Source organism: Limulus polyphemus, unplaced genomic scaffold (assembly GCF_000517525.1).
Source record: "Limulus polyphemus unplaced genomic scaffold, Limulus_polyphemus-2.1.2 Scaffold306, whole genome shotgun sequence".
Taxonomy (NCBI): Eukaryota; Metazoa; Arthropoda; class Merostomata; order Xiphosura; family Limulidae; genus Limulus; species Limulus polyphemus.
The window spans coordinates 288,887-299,116 of NW_013665916.1; the positions used below are offsets into that span (position 1 = coordinate 288,887).

At 35.6% G+C, this 10,230-nt stretch overlaps 1 protein-coding gene across 1 annotated transcript in view; it reads right to left on the reverse strand.

Annotated features, from left to right (window-relative positions):
• Window positions 1-5,222: 5,222 nt before the first annotated feature.
• The window catches only part of LOC106457235 (vacuolar protein sorting-associated protein 13-like), an 11,336-nt gene continuing 6,328 nt past the window's right edge, over window positions 5,223-10,230 (reverse strand). Inside the window, exon 2 of the mRNA XM_022383069.1 lies at window positions 5,223-10,168. Within this exon, the coding sequence (XP_022238777.1) occupies window positions 6,031-10,168 (4,138 nt within the window). The 3' untranslated portion in view covers window positions 5,223-6,030. The remainder of the gene's footprint in view (window positions 10,169-10,230) is intronic.

The following is a 10,230-nucleotide window of genomic DNA, read 5'->3' on the forward strand; positions in this document are numbered from 1 at the left end:
AAAAAAGGGCAGTAATACACGGCCGTACAAATACAAAAATATTTCACTCATTTTCAGGCAGGTTATGGAATTTTAGTTATCATGCAAATTTTACATTCACTTAATTAGGTGAAGTTTTGCTTTATTTGGTTAGTTAACCAATATAGCTTCCTTATGTAATTGTGAAACCACTTCCTGGTAAAGCAAAGATATTCATTTATACATTTCATCTTTTGGATACACACAGTTAATTTTTCATCACCTGTTTGCATCTTTTGTACACTAACATTTTATCTTTTGTATACCTATTTGTATTATTTGGTTACGCACAGGTGACCTTTCAAAATGTTTACAAGACATACATAGTATCAGTTGGTGACAAAAGCCTCATTATAAAGCCAATAAAAATATGGAGCCTGACTATGCTACTTCCTTACTAGTATTTGGCAACTGCAGAAAATAATAGCATTAGAAAGGATGAACACTACCTATAAGGATGACAAATAGAACTCTCCTTTCATTGCTCTTTTAATAAAGCTACGACTGAACTTAAAATTGAGATGAAACAAGAAATTTATATGTATACGAATTACAGTATAGTAAAGTTGTGCAGTTAAACAATCGATATTAGGGTGCAGAGGACCATAGATGGCAAAGCAGGGAATATTACTACTAGTACTAATTTAATCCGAAATTACTTAGTTATAACTCCACTTAACAATTCGTTTCAGAACATAATTTATCCAGGTTCCCGTCTTCAAGTATCACTCAAACTATATATTGTACAACACGTTTCCCACTTTTGATTTACACACACACACAAAATGAAATGTCCTTTGAGATCCTTAATTTTTAACTGGTTAACATTTTGGGTGCTGTTGTGGTTTTATCGCAAAACTACATTAAGGGACATCAGCACTCTGTCCATATGGGAAATCAAACTCCAGGTTTTACCATTGCACGTACGTAAACTTACTGCTGATCCACTGGGGAACAATATTTTGAGAAGAAAGGAGAATTAACACTATTCGATTTAAAAATATTTAAATACAAGTCATAAACGCACACACACACACATACTTATATGTAATTTCCGCTGATACTGTAGATGCAATAATGTATGACAGTTGTTGTTTAAAATGTCTTGCTAAAGTTGGTTTATTTTTTTACACATTACCATACGTTTTGTAAAGTGTTTTGACCATATATTTAGCCAGGTGGTTAGGGCGCTTGACTCGCAATCTGAGAATTATGGGTTCGAATCTCCGTCCCACCAAATATGCTCACCCTATTAGCTAAACGCCTAACTCCAACAGCTCATAAGAAAACCCAGAGCATAATCAGGTAATATTAGTTTTACTGTGGTGACAACACTTTAAATTCTTACCGAGTTCCATACGCATCCGGACTTTTTTTTTCCTTTCTTAGAGGATGCTTGGAGCAGTAGAATGTTTTTTACCTTGCATTACATTAAAAAAAAAACTTTGCAATCTGAACTAGAAGGTATTAGTACATCTGCTTTTATTTTATTGAAGCTTCCTGCATACGTAACGGAGAATTGTGCAGTAATACGACTGCTGAATGTAGTGTAAATATATTTGTTTGTTGAATTTCGCATAAGACTACTTGAGAGGTGTCTGCATTAGCCGTCCCTAATTTTGAAATGATAGACCTGAGAGAAGGCAGCTAGTCAACAGCATCTAACGTCAACTTTTGGGTTGTTTTCTATGAACGAATAGTAGGATTAGCCTTGTATTATAACTCCCCCACGGCTTGAGGGACGAGCATGTTTGATGACGAGATTCGAACTTCTTTCTATTAGCCTCCCTGTGGCACAGAGGTATGTCTGCCGACGTACAACGCTTAAATCAGGGTTTCAATAGCCGCGGTGAGCAGAGCAAAGATAGCCCATTATGTAGCTTCGTGCTTAATAACAAACACAAATGAAGCAAAATGTATTATTAACCACTAATTAATTATATTGGTTTTCTTCTGATAAAGACCTTTTGGTCTACTCATTCTTAAGGCTCTAAAAATGAATATTTTTGGGCCTATTTAATATGTTATTATTTTTTAAATTCGCATTTTTATAATACAAACTAGATAAACGCAGCAAATTTACCTATTGTTAATTGTTTACAAAAAGCAAAATCCTAAAAGTTATGTTAGATTTATGTGGGTATTGTGTAAGACTGTGACGGGGGAGTAGATCTTTAAAGCGGAAAAGTAGATTTTTCTATCAGTTTGTCCCTTCAGCAAAGTTTTTTTTTTTTTTCAATTGCTTAGCCATTAGCTATAAAAGTGAATGTATAGTTAAACTGAATAAAGCGTAACCACAATACTCGGAAGAGTTATTAATTTAATATTAGCAAAACATTATTATTAATTTTTCTAATTTGTTTTTTAGGGCAAATATTCTATAAACCTTGACTACAGAAATACACGAAAACTCGTCTACCAAACTTGTTAATTTATCGCTTATACGTAAAATAAATAACGTGAGCTTAAGTACTTCTGTAAATCATGAATGAATAATTGTCCAATTATACCATAGAGTGAATTATCGTAAACTAGTGATCTTTCGGTTATCTGTATTACGGACGACCAACCAGAAACCTAAAATTTGGACGTTGGTTTCTAACTAAATATTTACATAAATGAAGAAAATAAATTATAAAGGATTTTTTAACCATCTTTTTATATTTCTAGAAAAGTCCAGTGTATCTTGTTCACCCACTCTTTTTTGTAGTAAACAAAATCTCAGGAGACACAATTCGTATGTATGGGATCTATATTTAAATGTTTTAATATTCGTAAATTGCTTCAAATTTTACGTTTACCGACAACAAATTTCACAAGTAATTCAATATATGTTAAACAGTCAAGTTTAGATTGTACGTTACCTAGATTAGTATTTTAATGATACCGATTATATCTACTTACACTAAGGTCTGTAAAGAAGTATTTCCCAAAATAAGTTCAAATTATCTTACTTTAAAAGCTACTAAAACACGATGAATATTAAAGTGTGGTTTCTTAAGAGTTTACTTTAACTCCTAGGCCTGGTGGTTAATGCGCTTTACTTGCAGTCTGCAGTACTGAAATCCGTTGCGGAAGGTTCTCGACCCTTTCAGGCGTGGGGACGTTACAATATTCGGTCAACCTCACTATTGGTTGGGAAAAGTTTGTTTGTTTTGAATTTCGCGCAAAGGGCTAACTGCGCTAGTCGTCCCTAATTTAGCAGTGTAAGACTAGAGGGAAGGCAGCTAGTCATCACCACTCACGGCCAACTCTTGGGCTACTCTTTTACAAACGAATAGTGGGATTGACCGTCACGTTATAACGCCCCCACAGCTGAAAGGGCGAGCATGTTTGATGTGACGGGGATTCGAACCCGCGACCCTCAGATTGCGAGTCGAGCGCCCTAACCACCTGGCCATGCCGGCCCGTTGGGAAACAGTAACTCAAGACTTGTAGTGTTAACTTGCTGCCTATTTTGTAGTCTATCACTTCAAACGTATGGACGGTTAGCACAGGAAGCACACGAGTAGCTTTGCGGGAAACTTTCACGTTTACCTGTATAATTGTTCTACTAGAACAACTCCTGTTTTCACAAATAACACAAAAGCTGCTTAAATGTATTTAAATCACTGTTAGTTTCTTGTCTCAGTTCTTTGTTTTCATGTTATTTCTTTTTGCAATCAAGTTTTCGATTACGGAAAGTACAAATGTGCGTGATAGCATATAGAATTAATTATATCAACGCTTGCGCACACTTCACATTCAAATACGTCTAAGAAACACATGCGCTCTCGCGATGAATAAAAATAATTGTTCATAGAGACTAAGTTATTCGCACCAATTTATTTTGTATTGCATAGATCTCCCTTTATATATCACTTATAGAGTAATATCACACATATAGGAAACTTTGAACGCAAGTATTGTTCCAAATAGTTTTTTTCTTACATAAGATACACTTTTTCTACAATGTTTAGCACTATACGAGTTGAAGTACATTTCTTGTCACGTCTCATAGGACACCAATATTAATTACGATATTTTAACACTACATTCTTTATTCAGTTCACTAAGGATTTTTCAAGAAGGGTGTATAATAGTATTTTAACCTCATTATGTCCACAATATCCATCATTTGCACGTTTCACTCAACAAATATCTTACCAGCCTGATTGGGATATAACACAGTTGTGGTCTGAACACTATTTATATAATCCATTTTTTACGACAACAATTATTATGGCGTGAACGCTTCTTCTAAGCTGGAGAAGCATGGTTATAATTAATTATACTGTTGCGTCATCGAGGTCGCGTGACTGGTGTGGCGCCACCTATTTTCTAGAACTATCCTGTACCTTGGCGAATGCTCTAGCATTTACTAGATATAGGGTAGCTGGTATATAAAAGAGGGTGACAACGTGACGGGAGAATAATATAATATGTGTGTGTAGATAGTGAGTAATTGAATTGCAATCACAGGGTATTGTTGAAGTTAACGTTCGTTCGTTATAGTGTTTGTTTTAGCACGAATATTGAAATTAAGTGTATCGTAAAGTTATATTCGGAAAGAATAAACCAGTTTTATTAAGTAAAGACTTGTGTCGTTAAAGTTTCGTCGGAACGAAGTTACTGAAAAATCAATTAACAAACGGAGACGTAACAATACTTCTCATAAGAGATCAGTATTATTTCTAACAAACGATGTTCAAAGCTTAACAATTGTTCTTAATCACGTCTTGACAATCCCAACCAGGATAACAAATAAATTTATACTAAACATTCTTCTAATTAGAGAAACGGGAATGATTTGGTTGTTCCATAGTATGCTATTTTTACACAGTAATGTATATAGTTTCTGCGACAAAGCTTTCTAATCAATAATAAAAAAAGTACTTTCGTGTACTAAGACCTGCAGCAAACCACCTGGTGGACTAAACCGTATTCTCTATGCAGAAGATACTGCGGAAGTGCTCGGCTTTATCGGCAATGGGAGGGTATAAAGACAGACTTCCTGGCGTCAAACGATTGTTCGTATTGATCGCTCTATGGTTTGGCGTTATTTTTCTCTTCTTTTGGTATCAAGATCGTTACATGTTAAAGTGTGTGGCAGCGGTTTAATAAAACAACAACAACAACAAAATGTTACTATTGCTTTCACTTTGAGCAACTCAGTCATTTTAATGTAGCTCAAAAAGTGAAATATATAAAACTGGAAACACAACAGCAGCTAGGTCATGTTTATTAAGCTTTGTTAAAATACGAATACATTCAAATATAATGAATTGTAACAAAACAAATTTTAAGCGCTACACAATTACTGAATAATAGTCTAATAGAAAAAATATAGTACACTCTTAAATGACTATGTATAGGTTGCACATAAAATCAAATAAAAACAATTACGCCACAGAGCTCTAGATGACAACAGAAAGTCCAAACAAGCAATTTTCTAAATCATGATTTGCAATATTTAATTATAATAAAATAATTTTAAAATGCCCATCAGAATGCCTACTAAAGCAGTTTACTTTTCAAAACTGACAATAATAGAAAATAATGTTTAAAATAGCATGTCTACCAAATGTACATTATTCATGCCAGTTTGGCTAGGACAATTTGTCAAAATTTATTTTATGAAAAAACAACAACAACATACAAACATTAATTCAGCGCGTGTTTAAACAAATATTTCTCTACAACAACTTTTTTCTTCAAAGTGTCTTAAAGTTTCACTGTAACGTGTTAATCATCACTTGTACCGATACTACTACTAACATTAAAAAGCTTAGCTCCAATACGGTTTTCCAAGTAAGGTTACTTTTTTTTTTGACAAACAGCTGGATTTCTACATTTTCGTTTTAGATAACATTACTAAAAATACAAGCAAGGCTCTGTCTGCAACACAGCACTTAAACAAATAGTAGAAGTTTAAGTACTTCTCCCAGTGAACCATTATTAAACTAACATTGTGCAGATTAAAGTTCTAAACTTCTTTATATTACACATATGTCCAAAGCTAAGTAATAAAATCTATGCAGATCGCTTAATAGCTTCTTCAATCTTACCCACAATCCAAGTGCATAGTTGTGGATCGCGGATGTGAACTACCCTGCCTGTTTCTCCGCCCCCAAATAGTCCTCCTAATTTCTTTTTCTTGGGCTCCTTCAGGAGGAATTTGATCCCCTTCTCCGTGATCTGTGGAGTTTCTTTAATTTCACTCCAAGTCAGCTGCCATTCTGTGTTCCACTGGCCAAAAATATCTCCTCTGGATATGAACATTACTCTTCTGTTCGTCACCAGTAAATGATTTTTACCATCAGCGCCAACTGGAAGATGAGCCACATAATCATCTGTAGTAGCAAAACGCCCCTTTTCAACTTCCTGCAAAAGTTGATTTCCCTCAGATTCAAGACGACTGTATGGCCTAATAATCGCATCTGGGTGGATGTAGCGAGGACACCTTGCTCTTTTAATTTCATCAGAAAGTTCAGTCACTTTTTTTACAGCTTCTAGACCTGAGCTAGCTAAATCAACAGCACCAACTGTTGGACGAGCAACAACTCCAATCAAGCCTTTTCCAACACCTTTGAAAAATCCTCCAACTCCCTCTTCCTTTGCACCTTCCATTGGTTTGGTTACTACTCCTGTGACTCCTTCAAATACTCCCATGACAAATCCCTTTCCACCTTGTGCTAGACCTTGTCTAACGTCTCCAGGTCGTTTGTTAATTTGCTGCCTTCTCTTCTTCTGGTACTCTTGATCCATTGTGAGGGCAGCCAGGCCCTTACCTAGAGTCCCTGTGATACGAGAGACAGCTCCAGCAGCCCCTCCAACAGCATGCCCAAACAAACTTTTAACACCTATTGCAAGTCCTTCTGCAAACTCCTCAGGACCCTGAATCGCCCCTTGGAATGGCTCATAAAAGAAGTCACCCACTCCTTCACTAATTCCTAGCAATAATCCTACAGGGTTACCAATAACATCAAGCCCAAGTACCAACACATAAAGTTGTTTAAGAGCTTGTCCAGTGTAATGCATAGTGGCATCTGAAACAAGCTGTTTCTGAGTGAAAAAAGAGTGCTTTTTCTCAAAGAAATTCAGTTTAAATATCACATCCTGTATTTCAGTTACTGTGACCCCTACACTCTGTAGAAGAAGATTTATGAAATCAGAATGAATAGGAGTTGGTTGATTAGGATCACTACTACCTCCTGTCATGGAGAAACTTAGATGTACTTTAATTGGTGAGAAATGAAGAATGTCATAAAAGCTCTTTTGCTCCTGAGAAGAATATGTTGTAGCAAACACCTTCAAGTCTTTCTTTAAGGCTTCTTTGTCTTTATCAAGGAGTTCTTCATGATTTGTTTGAATTTGTTCTTTAGGAGAAAAAAAAGAAATCAAAGAATTTAGAAAGCTCTGGTCTACTTTCACATGAAATTCTTGTATCAATACTTTAAAGTATTTGAATTGATTGATTAGGCTGTGTTCTGCGATCCTCATCATAATACTAACCTCAGTAAAAGGCTTAGGAGCACTGTCAGCAGCAACAGACTTTGGAGGTGGTACTGGAGCAATAACAACTGGAAATACACAGTCAGATAGTTGGTTATCAATCTGCAATTTGTTAATCTTGGCATGAAGCTGCAATTGATGAGGTGATGTACAATATTGAGCCCATAGACCTACTTGAAACGTTCTTCTAATGTTCCTTTTGTTGGGTTTATACATCATCATTTCAGAATAATCTATTTCTAATTTACTTTCAAGAGATTGTTTTGGTTTTGGTGTTTTTCCAGCTTTAATTTCTTTCAAAAACTTTTGGTAACCATTCTCAATTATTAGATTTTCTTTTAAACTTACGGGTTTATATCTACGACTTTTTAACTTGCATTGTTCCCAGAGCACTCCTGAATTAGCTAAACTAATATAAACAATTTCAGATCTACTATCATTGTCTACAAGAGAAATTCCCACTCCCTGCAGAGAAATGGTTATTTCTTGCTCAATACGCTCTAGCTCTCCTGCTTCTTGAGCAGCAGTTGCCAAAGCAATATCTTCTGTAAACATTAGAGTTCGTTGTAATCCATCCAAAAAAGATACCCAATATACTTTTGAGTCTTTATCAGCATTAAAGCCTTCAATTCCATCTTGAATAAGACTGTTTTTTTCATTGGTTTTCTTTCCACATGACCAAGTAAGTTCTTTTTTACCTAGAGGATCTTCCCATGTGTAAAGGACACTATGAAGTGGTGCCAACTGGTGTTTCTCTTTTTTGCCACTTTGAAGATATTCTATAGTAAATTTGTCTGTGTGATTGACAAGTCGAACTTGGGCTGATCCATCATAGTAATCACAAAACGTAAGTACAGTTGAAGATTCACCAACCTGACAATCCACATATATTGCACCTTTTGTACCAGCTAGCCTTAATAAATTGGAATGTGGTTCCTTGAAGGAAAAAGGTGCAGTCTGATCTTGACTCCCAGCATACCTTACCACCATTTCTGGTTTCTTGGTTTGATCAGGCCAAAATGGAACACATTCTCCAGCAACGATAGTAAACCACTGTGCTGACTCTAGGTCTTCTTTACATTCAATATCAAATTTACAGTTGTTTGTTAACAAATAAAATGGTGTGAACACAACTACTTTAGTCAAACTAGCTTGGCCAAGTACAATTTGTACCCCTAAACAGTATGTCTTACCATCTTTCACCTTTGCAGCAACTGAACCACTACTTCCTACAGCATCTACTGCAAATTTATCTGACCAATCTGAATCTTCTACTTTCAAAGAAGCTTTTTTCTTAGAAAAGAAATTTTTGGCTCTGAATGAAAACAATAAGGGGATATTTAGGTTTCCTGGATGACTAGTTGTATTTTGTTCTTCTCCTTTGTATGTTATATGTAAGTTTGTTTTATTTATCATCCAAAAGGGACAGTAAATTTCCATATCCAAATAACCAGTAGTTTTCCGTGTATGCATACCAAGATCTAAAGTCAGTTCTTTATCCAAACTTTTTGATGAAAATGTCCAAACAGTGAGTTCGTCGACATCAGGATTTAGTTCTTTACTGCAAGTCCAGCTTTGCTCTACATAATCAGGTAACTTGATATGCAAGAATGTTTTACCTGGATCAGCTGAGGTAAGATCATGGGTCTTACCTTCTTCCAAAACAAATTCCTCATCCACTCCTTGTATAGTGTAGTTAATAACTAGTGGAAGTAAATTTCTCAATGATGCAGTTGGTTGCAAATGCAAAATGTAGCAAGTACTGATCATAGTTCTTTTTGTAGAGTCTTCAAAGAGTACTTGTTCAACTTCTCCAAATACTTTGAGATAAAAGCTTCGTTCTCCAGTGTTACGACCACCACAATGCAGTGTTTTTGAAGTTCCAGGTTCATTCACTAGGTCCTTCCAAACAAATGGCTCCATACAAACATTATATGTACCTTCAGCAGGTTTAAAGAATAATTCACTAGTAGGACAATATACGGCATACAGTGGAACAAAAGATATCTTTTCAGGTTCTATAACACCACACATTTCTAGTTCATTTCCTCCTGGTCTCATATAATACAGTTCCATTGCAACTGAAATGTGATTTCTCACGGTTATGCAAGATTGAAAAGTAATAATTTTTGAACCATATGATGAAATAACATCTGTAACAAAGCCCCACTGATCACCTGGGGAGGTTTTATGAGGTAGTTGAAAATATCGTTTGCCAACTTGAGCAATGTTGATTTTACGAACAATGTTGATTTGATCTGTTTCAATCTTAATGCAAAGTACTTCTTCCATTTTTACATTCTGCTTTTTTAGAATGGATGTATGGCTTTCTATAACATCACTGGAAGAAGATTGGTTTAGACATACTGTGGTATCAGGCTCTAGTAACACCTCTTTGAAACCAGACTCTTCTTGCCCAACTACCTGAAAACTATCATTATTCAGCAAAACAGACATTGGAATTCCCAAGTTGTTTTTCACAACATATGGAGCATCTGGTTGTTCTAGTTTATTTCCATGGGCTTGGTTAACTGCTTCCCCAAAAGCTTGTCCTAGGTTAGTCAGGACCTCTAATGCAACTTTACTTACTGTCAACTCCATTACATCAATAGAGATTACACTAATGCTCATAACTGGAGGTTGAAAACAAATTTCTTGTTGTTTCTCCCTCTTCAGCAGGTGGTTATGGTAATTCAGGATTTTTTGGTCACTTCCATT